An 18,015-nucleotide genomic window follows, 5' to 3' on the forward strand; every position below is an offset into this window, starting at 1 on the left:
CAGGGCAAATATCACCTTCCTGATCTTAGCGACACCAAAGCGACTTCTCCTGACTGCTATTTATAACAAAGATTACGACTGAGATGTCCTCTTATAGACTTTATTATATCATCTCCATGCTTAATGAAGGGGGCTTAAATGACCTGCTTCCAATTTCTTTGATATAGTCATTGTTTGTCTCACTGACATAATTTTATCCAAAACTACTACTTCAAAAATGTTGTTTCCAAATTTCCATTGTGATATATAAACACTAATTCTGTCCTGCAGTATTTTACAAATGAGGATAAAGAGGTTTTTCAAATATGTCAAGACTGGATGAAATAGAAATGCTGTCCTTTTCTTGTGAAATCATGGAAGAATATTTTAAGGTTCTGCATTCCATAATTCTTCTGTGAACATAGTCTAGGGACCGGTGAGTCATGCCAATTCAAATAAGGCAAAGCCAACATATCTAAAATGAAAGTTTTCCATCTTTCTCCAAAAGCATGTACTATTGTGTCTATGTTCCTTATAGCAAGCATATTTCTATAAATAATACATTCTAATTTCTTCTGCCTGTACTATTATTAAAGGAAATGAGAATAACTGCCCATCTAGTGATATATAACCTCTTTGTTTGCTGAAAGCTACAGTTAAGTACCTTCAGTTTCTTTTCTTTTCTTTTTAAAAGTCTTATAAGAGTTTTTTGGAGCCAAATTGACAACAATTTCCAGGAAGCAAAATCTCAATGGATTGAGAAAATACTACTCCTTCAGTTTCTTCTAATCTTCTACTTATGTTATTAATTGAGACTATATTTTCTAGCTTTTGTCACATATCATTTACATGGCCTGGCACTCCATTTGAAATCAACATTCCAGTAAACTTCTAGAAAATTTGGATATAGTGTTTAAAGCACTGCAAGAAAAGCTTCTGAAACATTTTATAGACTAAATTTATCATATATGAATACATGTTGTGCAACCTGTCAAAATATTAAGTCCTCCACACATCACACCTACGTAATAATCTTTCTTTGCAATCTACAAATTCTTCTCTCCAGAAGAAATAAAAATGAGAAAAGGACCACATACAAAAGAAGAAATTTGGCAGCATTCCTTGAAGGAGTGGTCTGTATTATATTCACTGTCTCTAATTTCTCTCTTCCAGTTTTCTCTTGAAGACACTCCAATCTTTTCACCCTTACCACTCCTTTGATGATGTGGTCAAATTCAAACATGACCTCCATGTTGTTGAATCTAATGTCAATTTGCATCTTATTCAACCTGTCAGCAGCATTTGACAGAGCTGATCACACGCCCTCTTTCCTGAAACACTTTTTACACTCAGTTTCCAGGACACCATTCTCTTCGCTTTCCTCCTGACTCACTGGTCTCTTCTTAGGCTCCTTTCTAGTTCCTTTCATCTCTCCAACCTCTAAAGGGTAGAGTGCTTCAGACCTCAGTCCACACTTACTCCCTAGGTGATCTCTTCCAGTCTCATAGTTTTAAATATTAATACTATCTATATGCTTATATCTTCCGCCAAGATCTCCCCTTTGAATTCTAGACTCATACATTCAACTATTTATCCTGTATCTCTACTTAATGGTTAAGAAGTATCCCAAACTTAACATGTCCAAAACCAAATTCCTGATTCTGCCCTACCCTCACTCCCGCTCTTCTTCCAATAAGTGTCATCTCAAGCCTTCTAGGAATCAGACCAAAACCCTTGAGGTCACCTTCAGTCCTTTCTTTCTCTCAAACCCCACATCCAATCCATCAATGAATCACGGTGGAGCTGACTTCTAAAATATATCCAGAACCTGACTCCCTCTTACCACTTTGGCTACATTGGTTTTAAGACAGTCATTTCTGGCCTGGATTACTACAGTAACCCCCTAACTGGTTTCCCTGTTTCTATTCTTGTACCCCCCAAGTCTAGTCTCAATATAGTAGCCTGAGCGATCCTTTCAAAACATAAGTCAGAACATATTGCTTTGGTCAAAAGCCTTCACTGACTTCCCACCTCACTCAGGGTAAAAGTCAAAGCCCTTATATTGGACCAAAAGACGCCGCCATGTGGCTTTCCACTACCACTCATTCTCTCCTTAGCTATTCCTCAAACACATTCTTTCCCCCTTCAGAACCTTTCCTCCTGCTATTCCCTCTTTCCCTAGGGGAAAAGCTCTTCCCCTACACATCACCATGGTGTCCCTTCCCTAGTTCAGGTTTCTGTTCAAAGGTTGCCTTATCGAGGATTTCCTAGGCCATCCCTATAAAAAAAGGGAAACTACTATATTGCCCCTAATCCCCTAACCTTTCTATTTTCCTTAGTCCACTTTACTTTTGTCCACAGCACCTATCATCACCTGACATTACATGTTTGTTTTCTTTTTCCCTTCACTAGAAAATAAGTTCTTTAAGGGAATCTGTTCCGTTCACTGTTATATCCTTAAGGCCTAGAACAATGCCTAGCACGTAGCAGGCACATACATTTCCTGAATTAATTACTGTGTATTATACATCTGTTAATCATATTTCTGGTTGCATTTATTTAATTTTGTAAGAGCACCTTCTATCTTGGTATCCTTAGTGAACCTAATAACATATGTTCTAACTCTGTCGTCCATACCACGAAATATTTTGAGAAATAGCAACAATATGGATAAGGAAGCCCTCACCGAAGCAAACGTGTTTGCTGTCTCTTCCGGATAGATGGATTAGACTCAAACACATGAGGCCGCTTCCGTTTCTTTCCTGTTGCCACAGCAGCAGCAGCAGCCATTCCCACAGGACCTGAAATAATAATGTATGTGCTGAGATTAGGCAGAGCTGGTTAACTATACAAGACAGAACACAATTAAAGGTACAAAAAGGTAGCATTTATTTCCTAATATGTTATCAATAAATATAGAATGTTCCTGATATTGTCAATATACTTCACTATTGTTCAACATGAATCATATTTTAATTTACCAATAAAATTTACAATGAATCTTTTTAAACAGTGAATGACTGACTTATACCTCCCCACCACACACCAGTGTGAATTTTCTATAATGTTTTTTGTTTTGTTTTGCCATCATGCCCATAATTTAAGGCAATATTCTTAGAGGTGCTAGATGAAATCCCAGCATGGAGAGGAAGAGCTTACCAAAAGAAAATGTTTACAAATTTCAAATTTCATTCCCATCCCTGTGCCCCTCTTTCCATTACCCCAAGACACGGCCACGTGAAGGAAGATGGAGATAATCACTCCTACTTAGAACTCCAACAACACCAACAGCTATAAGAGGAATAGCTGGAAGGACACCATCTTAATTAGAAATGTTTTTCTGGTATATCAGAAAATTGTGCCCCAAATGGAGTTGTTGACCACAAGGTCAAATTGATGAAAACATCCTGGCAGGAAAGAGATGAAAACTGTCCCACTCTAGGGGAAAAATGTGAATAAAAAGTTGGTTTGCCTTGCCCTGAAACGAATGACTAAAATAAAGGGAAGACCCTAAGGAACTATTGGAGTCTCTAATTCATGGAATCTCAACATATCAAAGACCTTCCTTTAGTTTTTCTTTCAAACAGATTATCCACCTTTATCCTTATTTGTGAACTCTGTAAAGGACTTAAATAAAAATTAAGTTTAATTGCCCACATTTATACTGGCATATGTTATATATGTTCTAAGTGGCTCAATTAAAACAAGCCTCCCTGAAAATCTCCACGAGCCTCTCTACATGTTTTTTTCTCCCCTCTACATGTTGTCTAGTAGTCTAATCCCTGACTTAAATAAACCCTTCTAAAAAGACCCAAAGCAAGTCAACAAATAAATGAAGGCTTTTTACCTTCCTTTCCATCATAAACAGCTGAGAGAGGAAAAGAATCTTAGTGACACATTCTTTTCCAACATTTTGTGTTTTAAAATTGTGGTAAGAGCATTTAACATGAGATCTACTGTCTTAAATTTTGCAGTGTGTAATACAGAATTGTTAAATATAGGCACAATGTTGTATAGCAGATCCCTAGCACTTACTCATATTGCATAATTGAAACTTTGTACCTACTGAAGAGCTACTCCCCATTTCCACTCCCTAACCTCTGGTGATCACCAGTCTACTCTCTGCTACTATGAGTCTGACTAGTTTAGATGCCTAATGTAAGTGGAACCGTGCTGTACCTGTCCTTCTGTAACTGGCTTATTTCACTTAATATAATGCCCTCAAGGTTCATCCATGTTGTTGCATATGGCAGGATCTCCTTCTTTCCTAAGGCTGAATAACATTCCATTGTATAGGGATACACCACATTTTCTTTATTCATTCATCTGTCAATGGACATTTAGGTTATTTCTACCTCTTGGCCATTGTGAATAATGCTGCAATGAACATGGGAGTACAAATATCTCTACAAGATACTGATTTCAATTCTTTTGAATAAATATCCAGAGGTGGAATTGCTGGCTCACATGGTAGTTCCATTTTTTATGTTTTGAGGAACCTTCATATTGTTTTCCATAGAGGTTGCACCATTTTACATTCCTACTGACACCATACAAGGGTTCTAATTTCTCCACATCCTCACCATTTAAATAAAAATCCCAATAGGGGTTTCTGTGAAACTCGATAAACTGATCTTAAAATTTAAATGAAAGTGCAAAAGGCCAAAAAATAGCCAGCACAATTCTGAAGATTTTGAGAAGGTGTAGGAAAACTCATCCTACCAAATATTAATAGTTACTCTAAAGCTATAGTCATTAAGACAGCGTGAAACTGCCTGGGATAGAGAAACCAATACAGCTGAATTAGTTCACAAACACGCTCCTGTGGTAGAAGACAGAGGTAAGAAATAGGATGGACTATTAAAAGGATGGTGCTGGGACAACTGACTGTATGAAAAAATAATGAAACTAGATCCCTACATCATACCACCCATAAAAAACTGCACGTGGATTAAAGACCTAAATGAAAAACAACAACATCAACAAAACAAAAACAAAAATAACTTTATAACTTCTACAGTAAATGACTGGAGAGTATTTATAAACTAAGGCTTAAAAATTTCTTAAAGAGATGCCAAAAGGATAAACTGTAAGGTAAAAGACTGATAAATTTCACAATAATATAAATAAAAACTTTTATGGACAAAAGAAATAAGAAAAAATTGGGGGAGGGGGTGGGCAAAAAACTGGGAGAATATAATTGCAATGCATATTATCACGAAAAGAATTAAAAAAATATAGAGAGATAGATGGATGGGTATACATCTACATATATATATATGTATATATATATATATATAAAACAAGTCAATAAGAAAAAAAGACAGACAACCCAGTTGAAAAATGGACAAAGGTATAAACAAGAAATACTCAAAAGAAGAAAAATAGTCAATAAAGATCTGAAATGGATCTATGGATCCATTTCAGAAATGGATAAAGCTAGATAAAGCTCTATCTTTATCTTCCTGCACTGGTTGGAACCTCTAGCTAGTAGAGTGAAGCAAATTAAACCAACAGTAAGAAACTATTTCATACCATCAGACTGGCAGAAACAAAAACTGATTGACAATCCCAGAGGCGATGAGGATGAGAAGCAACAGGCACTCTCGTACTCTGCTTGTGGGAATGTAAACTAATGTAACGATGTGGAAGTACATTTGGAATATCTAGTAAAACTGAAAATGTGCCCATCTTTGCCCTCCAATTCCTCCTGGGTACACCTCAAGCAGTGTTTTTTAAACTGCAGGTATCAGCCTTTTGGTGGCTCATGAGTAGTTTGTTTTTAATAAAACGCAGTGAAGTGAAAGAGACTAGGACATATCAGAGAACGTGTCACTTGTAGAAGGGGTGAGTTGTTCCTTCATGAGAAAGTGTCATTTCAGTCATATGTGCAATTGCGTATTCTAGATCACAATGTAGGACGTATTACTGTGGGATAGTGACAAAAAAGCTTGAAAGCCAACGCCATGAGGAACTCTCACAATATGCACAAGAAAACATGCAGGATAATTTTCATTTGCAGCAATCGTAATTGCAAAATATTATAAACAACCCAAGTTATTTATGAGATATTCAGATAACGAATGGAACACCAAATAATAGTTAAAATGAAAACACATAGCCACATTATCAATATGAATGAACCTCCGAAAAATAACACTGAATGAAATAAACATATTACAGAAAGATAAGATCATAGTGATACCATTCATATAAAATTTAAAATATGCTAAACAATGCTAAATATTGTTTATTGACATACAGCAAAAATATAAAGAAGAGTTAAGCGAATGATAAAGACCAATATAGAAGTAGGTCAGTGGAGGGAAAGGAATAGGATTAGAAAAGGCAGCTACCTGTTGCCTTTCCCTCTCCATTTACCTTGTTTCATTATTTTCTTCAGAGCACTCAGTGCTTTCTGAAAATATTTTACTTTAATGTTTGTACCCTTCTCCCCACCACTGGTCTTTAAACTTCTTTAGAAGCAAGCTCTTGATTGTCTTGTTTCATAGTATCCATATACAGTAATATAGAGTATATAGCAATCGCTCAATAATTGTTGAATGATTGAATGGTAAATCATTTTTACCACGTGGGCCTCAGTTTCCACATTTGCCACATGAAAGGGTTAAAGTCCTTTCTTAATCTTAATACCACGATAATGCAGCACAGTAATAAAGAAAAACTATGTCTCAAAAGCATCTTCCTTCCTAAGAAAGAAGATGACCTGGATTTATTATGTTAGAATGCCCTCTTCTGGAAAGTATAAACATTTCAAAAATCCATTTTACAAATATTTCATATGTGTTTTGCCACTAAGCCTTATTTTTACATTCACCATTCCAAAAATACACAATAACTGACAGTAGTAAGATTATTCATTACATCTGCCTTCCTCCCCTTAAATACAGCATATACTAAAAAGATGTAGTATTGTGGCCATTCCTGATAACTGATTTCCTGTCAAGCTTTCCCTCAGTATCTCCTAAGGTAAATACAATTATTAGATCCATCCAGGCATGGTTTACACGGAGTCTTCCACATAATGCTAAATATACAATGTAAATAGCAAAGAGAATGGTACAAAATATAGCTCATTTTTCGGTAATTTAGTGGCCCAGAAAAATCTCAAAATGTTAAATTGGTTTAAGATGATCCAGGATTGCTAGTACCCTCAGGCATGTGGCAGAAGGAAACAAAAATCCTTTATAGAGAATGATAATATTATTCTAGATCCCACCTTATGTCTAAAAATATCTTCCAAACACAGCATTCATTCAAATATAACCAATACATAAAGAGAAAAAAAACAACATGAACAAGAAACAGCACTAATAACATATAACAAAAAGACCCACAGGTAGTTCAGAGAGTGAAAGTACCAAATGGATTGTAAAATCACATGTTTACTTTACTCAGGGCGAGTTTTTAAAAATTTCAACTAAAAATTGTAATAGTGCAAATGTGGGAGGGAAAAAAACACACTAGAAATTCAAAACTAGAAAACAAAATAAAACAATTAACTATTACTAAAATTAGTAACTCTATGGACAGATTTAAATGCACCTTACACACAGCTGAAGAGAAAAATTAATAAACTAGAAGAAACTACTTAGAATGAAGCATAAGAGACAAAAGGATAGTAATACAGAATAGAGGGTAAGAGACATAAAGGACTCACTCAGGAAGACAACATATTTAATTGCAGTCATACAAGAAAAAGTGGTGGAATGGAGCAAAAGCAAAACTGAAGCAAAATCTAGTGGCTAAGATTTTTCAGAACTGATCAAAGGCATCGATCCACAGATTTAAGATGTTCAAAGAATCCTAAACAAAATAAATGAGAACTCCAGAGCCAGATATATCATAAAAACTAAAGACAGAAAATCTTAAAAGCAGTTGGAGGAGGGACCTGTGTAGGAGATAACCTTCAACGGAATAGCTGTAGGAATGAAACAGCTGAATTCTCTAATGCAAGGATAGAAACCAGCAGACAGTGGAATAGTATCTTCAATATGAGGAAGGAAAATAACTGGCAGCTTAGAATTCTATATCCAGTGAGAACACCCTTCGAGACTGAAGGTTAAATAACAACATTTGCAAACAAGCAAAAGTCGAGAGACTGCTACTAGCAGATCCATACCGAAGAAAATACTAAATGGTATCTTTAGGCAGAAGAAAAATTCTCAGAGACAAGTTGTATAAAACAAAAATAACGTCTTGTAGGGATTAAAATATCCAAAGAATTAATACAGAGGACAACAAAAGCATATAGATCAGGAGCAGGGGGATGAAACTTAAGTGTTCTAAAAACTTGCATTGTCCCTAAAGAAGACAAAAGTGGCATCTGGTCAAGATGGAAGAGTAGGTAAATGCTGTGTTGGTCCCCTCTCATGACCACCTCAAAATCATAACTAAACTACAGAACAACCATCACTGAGAATCACCTGAAGTCTAGCTGAACAGAAGTCCTACAACTAAAGATTTACAGAAGAAGCCACCTCCAGTCTCACAGGAAGGGCAGAGAAGCTGAATGTGCTGGTCCCACACCCATATGTGGCCGTTAGAAATCAGGAGGGCTATCTCGACTGCAAGTCCCCCCCGAGGAGTGAGGGGTCCCAGCTCTACACTGGACTCCTCAACCCAGGGTTCCAGTACTGGGGGGAAAAGTCCCATTAACTTCTGGCTGTGAAAACCAGCAGAGGTTGTGGCTGAGTGAGATGGAAGGCTGCTGGAGTGCCTGGAACTCCTCTTAAGGGCCCACACACAAATTTAATCACTGACAGACTTATGGGTTCTGAACTCCAGTGCTGGGGCAGCAGCTCAAAAGGCACCAGGGATATATGGAAAAGAACTGAATAGTCTGGCTTCAGGACAAGGGCCAAAAGGGCAGCTTTCTCCCAGGTGGAAGTGCTGGCAGAAGCCATAGTTCCTTTGTTGAGCCCACTCCCAAACCAGCGGGCAGACGTAGGCGGGCACCATATCTGAATCTCCATCAATCTGGCTAACGCTGTTCACCCCGCCCTGGTGATTCGCTGAGACTGGCGCCACCCAAATTTTGGGCCCACCCAAGCTGCTTCCAGTGGCTTTTCCATCCAAATGACCTGTCTTGGCTCATGCTGTGGACTTTCTTAAAATCTCTCAAAGTTTCACAAACCCCAAACAAGCAGTTTTGGCATGTCCCGTACTTCTTGCTAAGCAGCCCTTAGCCCAGCACTGGCAGCAGTCACCCTTAGTTCACAGCTTAGCCTCTCCCAGGCACCCCCAAGCCCAGCACAACTGGCAACCACCTGCAGATCACTTTGTAGCTCATACAAAGGGGCAGAGGCAGTGGCTGATGTTGGCCTGCATCAGAGCCCCTCCCAAGAGGCCCCAGAACCAACACACCTGGTGACCAGTTTCAGACTACACCAGAGCACCACCCAACCACCTCCACTAATGACACACCCAAACAGCAGACTCAGCAAGGACCAGAGCCTGTTCCATATGGTCAGCTTCTGCACAATAGCTCCTCCGCTGTAGTCAGAGCTACTCCTCACAATCAATCAGCCTGAGGGTCAATCTCCCCATTGACGTGCCAACAGCAATCAAGGTTCAACTACACAGGAGGGCACACACAACCCACACAAGGGACACACCTGGAGCACCTGGCTCAGGTGACCAGGGAGACTGTGCCACTGGGCCCCCAAAGGACACCTATTGCACAAGGCCATTCTACCAAGACCATGAGCTATACAGCAGATCTACCTAATACTTACAAACATAGGGAGGCAGCCATAATAAAGAGACAAAGAAACGTGTTCCAAATGAACGATCAGAACAAAGCTCCAGAGAAACACCTAAATAGAATGGATACCAGATGTAGAAATCAAAACACTGGTTATAAGGATACTCAATGTTCTCAGTGATAAGTTCAACGAAGAGATACAAAACAAAAAAATGGAGATAGGAAACATAAAAAAGAAGCAGTCAGAAATACAGAATAAAATCATTGAAATGAAGAATACATTAGAAGGAATCAGCAGTTGATTAGATGAAGCAGAGGATCAAATCAGCAATTTAAAAGCTAAGGTAGCAGAAAACTCACAATCAGAACAGAAAAACAAAAAACAACAACAAAAAAAACTCCAAAAAAATGGGGTTAGTCTAAGACCTCTGAGACAACATCAAGTGTAAAACATTCACATCACAGGGATACCAAAAGGAGAAGCGAGAGAGCAAGGACTTGAAACCTATTTGAAAAAATGATGGAAAACTTCCCTAACCTGGTGAAGGAAATAGACAACAAGCCTAGGAAGCACAGAGTCCCAAATAAGATGAACCCAAAGAGGCCCACACCAAGGCACATCATAATCAAAATACCAAAGCTTAAAAACAGAGAGAGAAATATAAAAGCAGCAAAAGAAAAGCAGTTAGTTACCTGTAAGGGAGCTACCATAAGATTGTCAGCTGATTTCTCAACAGACACTTTGCAGGCTGGAAGCGAGTGGTATAAAACACTCAACGTGATGAAAAGTAAGGGCCTACAACTAAGATTACTCTACTCAGCAAAGCTGTCATTTAGAATAGAAGGACAGATAAATAGCTTCCCAGACAAGAAAAAGTTAAAAGGAGTTCATCACCACCAAACCAGAATTACAAGAAATGTTAAAGGGACTTCTTTAAGAAGAAGAAGAAAAAAGATTTAAAAATCTGAATAATAAAATGGCAATAACTACATATCTATAAACAATTGCTTTAAATGTAAATGGATTAAATGCTCCAATCAAAAGACATAGAGGGGCTTAATGGATAATAAAACAAGACCCTTACATACGCTCCCTACACGAGACTCACTTCAGATTGAAAGACACGCAGAGACTGAAAGTAAGGGATGGGAAAAGGTATTTCATGAAAATGGAAATGAAACAAAAAAAATCTGGAGTACCAATACTTATACCAGACAAAACAGACTTCAAAATAAAGGCAATAAACAATAGACAAAGAAGGACCCAGTGATTCCACTGCTGTGTAGTTATCCAAAGAAACTCAAAACACTAATTTGAAAAGACATACGCATTTATATGTTCACTGTAGCATTATTTACAATAGCCAAGATAGGAAAGCAACCTAAGTATCCATCAATAGATGAATGAATAAAGAAGAGAGTACATACATACAATGGTACATTACTCAGCCATAAAAAAGAATGAAATCTTGTCATCTGAAACAACATGGATGGACCAAAGGCTATTATGCTGACTGAAATAAGTAAACAAAAAAGACAAATACCGTATGATTTCACTTAGTGTTGAACCTAAAAAACAAAATAAACAAACAAGCAAAACAGAAACAAACTCAAAGACACCGAGAACATTTTGATGGCTGCCAAATGAGAGGGGGTTTGGGGCGATGGGTGAAGAGTGGAAGGGATTAAGAAGTGCAAATTGATGGTTATAAAATAGTCACAGGGATGTAAAGTACAGCATAGGGAATATAGTCAATAATACTATAATATCTATGTATGGTGTGGGATGAGTACTAGATTTATTGGGTGATCACTCAGTAAGTTATATAAATGTCTAACCACTATGTTGTACACCTGAAACTAATATAATAAAGTATGTCGACTATAATTGAAAAATAAAAAATTATTTTAAAAAAGAGGACAAAAGTACCAATACATAATACTTTGAGGTAAGGATGTATGCTATAATTTCTAGGGGTACCACTAAAAGTATATTAACTTTCAAACTAACAAGAAAAAACTGAAAAATAAAAACGTTTCAATCACTCCAAAAGAATACATGACGAAAAAGTAAACACAAAACAATTGGATAAAGAGAAAGCATACAGTAAACACGGTATGTTCAAACCTAAATGTATCAGTGATTACATTAAATGTAAATGGACTAAATGCTTCTTCAGTTAAAAGTGAAAAGATTGTTAGAATGGATGAAAAACACAAAACCAAAGTCATATCACTAATACTGTATGATTCTAGAACTTACATCTCAGTATGATACAGACACAAGTTGTAAAAGCAAGGATTAAAACAAAATCGTGAAGATGTGATATGAAGATAGATGAGAGGGTGGCTGCATCCTGGGTTCTTTCAGCTATGCCCGCTACCAAGAGCTTCCAATCCAAACAACATTACCTGCAGCAGCCAGATGGGCGGTTACCTCATCAGCCGCTGTGGAGTTGAGTATGTCTGAATCATCATAAGAGGTGTCTTCTGGAGAAGAAGGTGAGTCTTCGTCAGCACTCAGCATACTGTGCTCAGTGTAGGTGGCCACATGGACCTGCTGTACTTGTTGGGTCACTGCATGGGCTTCTATGGTAGCCATGTGTTCAGTTTGGGTCACTCCGTGTTCCTCCATGAAGGGCTACTGTCAGAAAAAAAGGCAAAGGACAAGACTCAGTGTGTAATGTAATGAAATGCTTAAACTCAGAGAGAGTTCCCTCGCGAGCAGAGGAAAACTTTGATTTCACTATATACCTCACCCCACCAAGTCACAGGAAATGGGAAGCACCATTCAAATATGACCTCAAAATGGTCGATTTTCCTTATATAAAACCTTTTCGATGGAAATTCACTGTGCTAATTTTATGCCTCAGGTCACAAAAGAATAAATACCTTCGATATTACACATAACAATAAAAGACACTTAAATATAAAAATAAAAGGGTATTTAAAAGTTCCTAGTGACTTGGCATTTGACATTGTAGACATAAAAACACTTAGTAAGTAAATGAAATACTTAATTATTTTCTTTGTATTTCATAGACAAATGGGAGTTCCAACTTTTTTTCCAAAAATGTAATTATTCAAATTGGTTTTTCTGCTTATAAAACTGTGCTTCTTGTAAACCCTGAAATGATGCACTAATTCATAAAGTAGTAAGATAAAGGTTTGCTCTTGTCCTGCACTTACAATCTGTCCCCTCCTCCCCCCACCAACCTACAGAGAAGTATATTATCATTAAATGTTTTGAAGCATACATACATACATATGATTTAAAATAAAAACAGATTCACGTTGCACATATTAGTCTATAGTTTGCTTTCTTCATATTACAATGTATCTGGACATTTGACAGGTCAAAACATACAGATTTACTAGACCTTTCTAAACAGGTGCAAAATACTTCACTGTATGCGTGTGCCATAATTATGGAACTGGTCACCTACCGATACACAGCAAGGCTGCTTCCAAATTTTTGCTTTGATAAACATCAGTGCAGTAAACATCCCTGTATATAAAACTTTGCACATTGGTTCCTCAAAAATCTTTAAAAGGAATTATCATATGACCCAGCAATTCCACTTCCTGGTCTATCTATACCCAGAAGAACTGAAAACAGGGTCTCAATGGGCTATTTATACATAACCACGTTGGTAACAGCATTATTCACAATAGCCAAAAGGTACAAGCTCTCAACTATCTACTGATGGATGAATGGGTATACAAATTGTACATATGTATACAATGGAATATTATTAAAAGGAAGAAATGCAAACTAGGAATAGAGAGCAACTTCTTCAACTTGATAAAAAAAAACTACAATAGATCTATAGCTAACATAATACTTAATGGTGAGAAACTACAGTAGTCACCCCTGATTCACAGAGGGTACATGCCAAGACCCCCAGTGGATGCCGAAAACCATAGGTAGTACAAAATCCTATATATACTATGTTTTTTTCCTATATGTACATACCTATGATAAAGTTTAATTTATAAATTTGACGCAGTAAGAGATTAACAACAATAATAATAAAGTAGGAGAATTATGATACACTATAATAAAAGTTATTTCATTGAATGAATGTGGTCTCTCTCTCCCACAAAGTGTCTCATTGTACTGTACTCATCCTCCTTGTGATGATGTCAGATGATACAATGCATATGTGATGAGATGAAGTGAACGATGGAGGCCATTGTGACACTAGCATTAGGCTACTATTGACCTTCTGATAATACATCAGAAGGAGGATCGTTGTAGTTCAGATAATCCTAGATCCCTGAGACATGACAAGTGACCATGGGATAATGAAACTGCAAAAAGCAAAACCATGGATAAGGGGCGCTACTACAGCAGCTTTCCTGCTAATCAGGAATAAGGCAAACATGACCCCTCTCATCACTCCTTTACAACATTATACTGGAAGTCCCAGCTAATACAGCAAGAAAAGAAAAAGAAATAAAAGTTATATTGATTGGGAAGGGGGAAAAAACTGTCTTTGTTCAAGATGACACATGATTGTCTATGTAGAAAATCCAAGTCAGTAAAAAAAATCCTGAAACTAACAAGTGATTACAGCAATGTTGCAGGATGCAAAGTTCATATACATAAGTCAATTACCTTCCTATATACCAGCAATGAACAAATGGAATTTGAAATTAAAAACACAGTATCATTTATATTGGGAACAAAAAATGAAATACTTAGCTATAAGTCTAACAAAATATGGATAACATCTATATGAAGAAAACTACAAAACTCTGATGAAAGAAACTAAAGAAGTAAATAAATAGAGATATAGTCCATGTTCATGGTTAGGAAGATTCAATAATATCAAAATATCCTAACTTGATCTATAGATTCAATGCAATCCCAATCAAAATGCCAGAAAGTTATTTCATGGATATTGATAAACGGATTCTGAAGTTCAAAGACCTAAACGTAAAACACAAGACTTCTAGGAGACAGTCTAGATGACCTTGGGTATGGCAACGATGTTTTAGATACAACACCAAAGACGCAATCCATGAAAAGAAATAACTGATAAACTAAATGTCATTAAAATTAGAAATTTCTGCTCTACGAAAAACACACTCTATGAAAGAGAATGAGAAGACAAGCCACATCCTGGGAGAAAACATTTGCAAAAGACAGATCTGATAAAGAACTGTTTTTCAAAACATACAAAGAACTCTTAAACTGAACAATGAGAAAATGCACCACCCAAATAAAAAGTGGCAAAAGGCCTGAAGAGACACCTCACCAAAAAACATACACAGATGGTAAAGTAAATAAACATGTGAAAAGAGGCCATTAGGGAACTGCAAATTAACCCAATGAGGTAACACTACTCACCAGAATGGCTAAAATCCAAACACCAACACCACTAAATGCTGGTGAGGACGTGAAGCAACAGGCATTCACTGTTGGTGGGAATGCAAAATGGTGCAGCCACTTTGGAAGAGAGTTTCGAAGCTTATTACAAAACCAAATATACCACAAAACCCAGCAATTGTCTTCATGGTATGTACCCAAAGGAGTTAAAAACTTATGTCCAGGGCCGGCTGGGTGGCTCAGGCAGTTAGAGCTCCATGCTCCTAACTCCGAAGGCTGCCGGTTCGATTCGCACATGGGCCAGTGGGCTCTCAACCACAAGGTTGCCAGTTCAATTCCTCGAGTCCCACAAGGGATGGTGGGCTGTGCCCCCTGCAACTAGCAACGGCAAATGGGCCTGGAGCTGAGCTGCGCCCGACACAACTAAGACTGAAAGGACAACAACTTGAAGCTGAATGGCACCCTCCACGACTAAGATTGAAAAGACAACAACTTGACTTGGAAAAAAGCCCTGGAAGCACACACTGTTCCCCAATAAAGTCCTGTTCCCCTTCCACAATAAAAAAATCTAAAGAAACAAACAAAACAAAAACAAAAACTTATGTCCACACACAAAAACCTGCACACAGATGTTTACAGCAGCTTTAGTCATAATCGCTGTAACTTGGAAGCCACCAAGATGTCCTTTCAATAGGCGAATGAATAAACAAACTGTGGTGCATCTGGACAATGGAATATTATTCACAACTACAAAAAAATGAGTTATCAAGTCATAAGAAGACATGGAAGAACTTAAATACATATTGCTAAGTCAAAGAAGACAACCTGAAAAGGTTACGTATTTTATGATTCCAACTTCAGTGTGAAGTTCTGGAAAAGGCAAAACTATGGAGATAGTAAAAGAATCAGTGGTTGTCAGGGGTGGGGGGAGGGGAAGGAGGAATCAATAGGTAGAGCAGAGGATTTTTAGGGCAGCGAAACTACTCTGCATTAGATACCTGTCATTATACATTTGTGCAAAACCACATAATATACAACACAAAAGTGGCCCATAATGTAAATTAGAGACTTGGGGTGATAATGACAGGTCAATGTAGGTTCATCCCTTGTAACAAATGCACCAGTGCGGGGGCGGGGCGGGGGGGTACAAGGGAAAACTGTACCTTCTCCTCAATTTTATTTGTCAATTATACCTCAGTAAAGGTGGGGTTTGGAGGGGGAGAAAAGAAAAAGAAAAAGAAATTCTGACACAAGCTACAACATGAATGAACCTTGAGGACGTTCTGCTAAGTGAAATAAGCCAGTCACAAAAAGACAAATATTGTATGATTCCACTAATATGAGGTCCCTAGAGTAGTCACATTTATGAGACAGAAAGTAGAGGGGTGGTTTCAAGGAGCTGGGGAGGGGGAGACATGGGGAGTTGGCTCACAGGTATAGTTTCAGTTTTGCAAGATGAAAAGGTTGTGGAAATTGGTCACACAACAGTGTGAATATACTTAACACTACTGAACAATATACTTAAAAATGGCTAAGATGATAAATTTTGTTATGTTTTACCACAATTTAAAAAAAAAAAGTCCCTGGCACCAGCTAACTACTATGTAAAGAATAAATTACTAATCTTAGAGCAGAGTGATAAAACTGCCTTATTATCGTTAAAAAAATCACTTTGCATACTATATTTGTTTTAAAGTTTATTGGGGTGACATTGGTTAACAAAATTACAAAGGTTTCAAGTGTACAATTCTGTAAGACATCATCTGTATCAGGGGTGTCCAAACTTTTTTCAACGTTTTTCACCAAGGGCCACATGCGGTAAAATACACAAACAGCCGGGCCACTCACTCGAGGTGAGGTACGTATTGCCTCACCTGGTTTATTTAAGTAAACTAAATATATTTTTGGAATTTGCTGCGGGCCAATAAAAAATGGATCGCAGGCCGCAGTTTGGACACCCCTGATATAGTGCATTGTGTGATCATCACCCAGAGTCAGTTCTCCTTCCATTACCATATATTTGACCCCTTTTACCTTCCTTTACCACCCCTATTTTATTTTTAAAACAATAAATTCTTAACGGTAAAATTTTTCAGTCAAGGGTATACATAGTTTAAATTTTGATGCATATTTAAAAGCTGAGTGTCTCACTTTGTGCACTAACATGATCTCTACTTATGTAACACCCTCCACACACACACACACACACACACACACATTTGAAATTCGACTATCACGTAATGCATACAACATGGATAGCTAGACTTTACCTCCACCCCCCCCAAAAAGGCAGCCATGTAAATACAGAAATATATGACCTTTAGGGCTACAAGTAAAAAGAACATAATTATTTATGCAAAATTCTTCTCTCATTTTTATTTTACTCCATTGCTAAACTTTCCTTTTCCTTCTTTGAGAACTTCTAAATCCTTTGTCCCTCTTGAGTAATTGCTTTCTTAAGCCTCACCCTGTTATGTCTTTCTTCTTCGTGTCAACTTTCCCATGTAGCTGCCCAACTTTTTACTTTTCTGGGGCTCTTGATTTCTGTTTTATATTCTTGTGCTGTTCCCTTTTGGGGGCGGGGAGGCTCTAACTTTTAATTCTCTCTTTTCACTCACACCATTATACATATCATAACTCATCCTCTCATCCTTCTCACATGATTCTTAACTTTGGGATTATTCACTTATCTCAAGGAGTATTCTGCATTTCAAAATAAAATTCACTTTAATTACCAAAAAAAAAAAAAAAAAAGGAAGAAAGAAAATCCCACAGGATACCACATATCCAAAAAGATTAGGAGTCTAAAATTATGTCAAAATAAAATTTTTTTAAAGAGAGATGCCTGATAAGATTTCTTCCATATCCTATGTTTGGTGTGTTTTAGAATATTCAAGGGAATACATTCTACTTCCCGGATCAGTACATATCTACAATGTAATTTAACACACTATTTAAGTGACACAATTAAATA

The 18,015-nt window shown here is 37.3% G+C and overlaps 1 protein-coding gene across 5 annotated transcripts in view; it reads right to left on the reverse strand.

Annotated features, from left to right (window-relative positions):
* The window catches only part of NRF1 (nuclear respiratory factor 1), a 115,320-nt gene that overhangs the window by 63,611 nt on the left and 33,694 nt on the right, over nucleotides 1–18,015 (reverse strand). For 4 of the 5 annotated variants that reach the window (XM_033098929.1, XM_033098932.1, XM_033098930.1 and 1 more), the window contains 2 exons: nucleotides 12,119–12,350; nucleotides 2,666–2,780 (listed from right to left, as the gene is read on the reverse strand). In XM_033098929.1, coding sequence (XP_032954820.1) covers nucleotides 2,666–2,780; nucleotides 12,119–12,341 — 338 coding nt within the window. In that variant the 5' untranslated portion in view covers nucleotides 12,342–12,350. The remainder of the gene's footprint in view (nucleotides 1–2,665; nucleotides 2,781–12,118; nucleotides 12,351–18,015) is intronic. The other variant, XM_033098934.1, reaches the window with a different exon arrangement.

Source organism: Rhinolophus ferrumequinum, chromosome 26, assembly GCF_004115265.2.
Source record: "Rhinolophus ferrumequinum isolate MPI-CBG mRhiFer1 chromosome 26, mRhiFer1_v1.p, whole genome shotgun sequence".
Taxonomy (NCBI): domain Eukaryota; kingdom Metazoa; phylum Chordata; class Mammalia; order Chiroptera; family Rhinolophidae; genus Rhinolophus; species Rhinolophus ferrumequinum.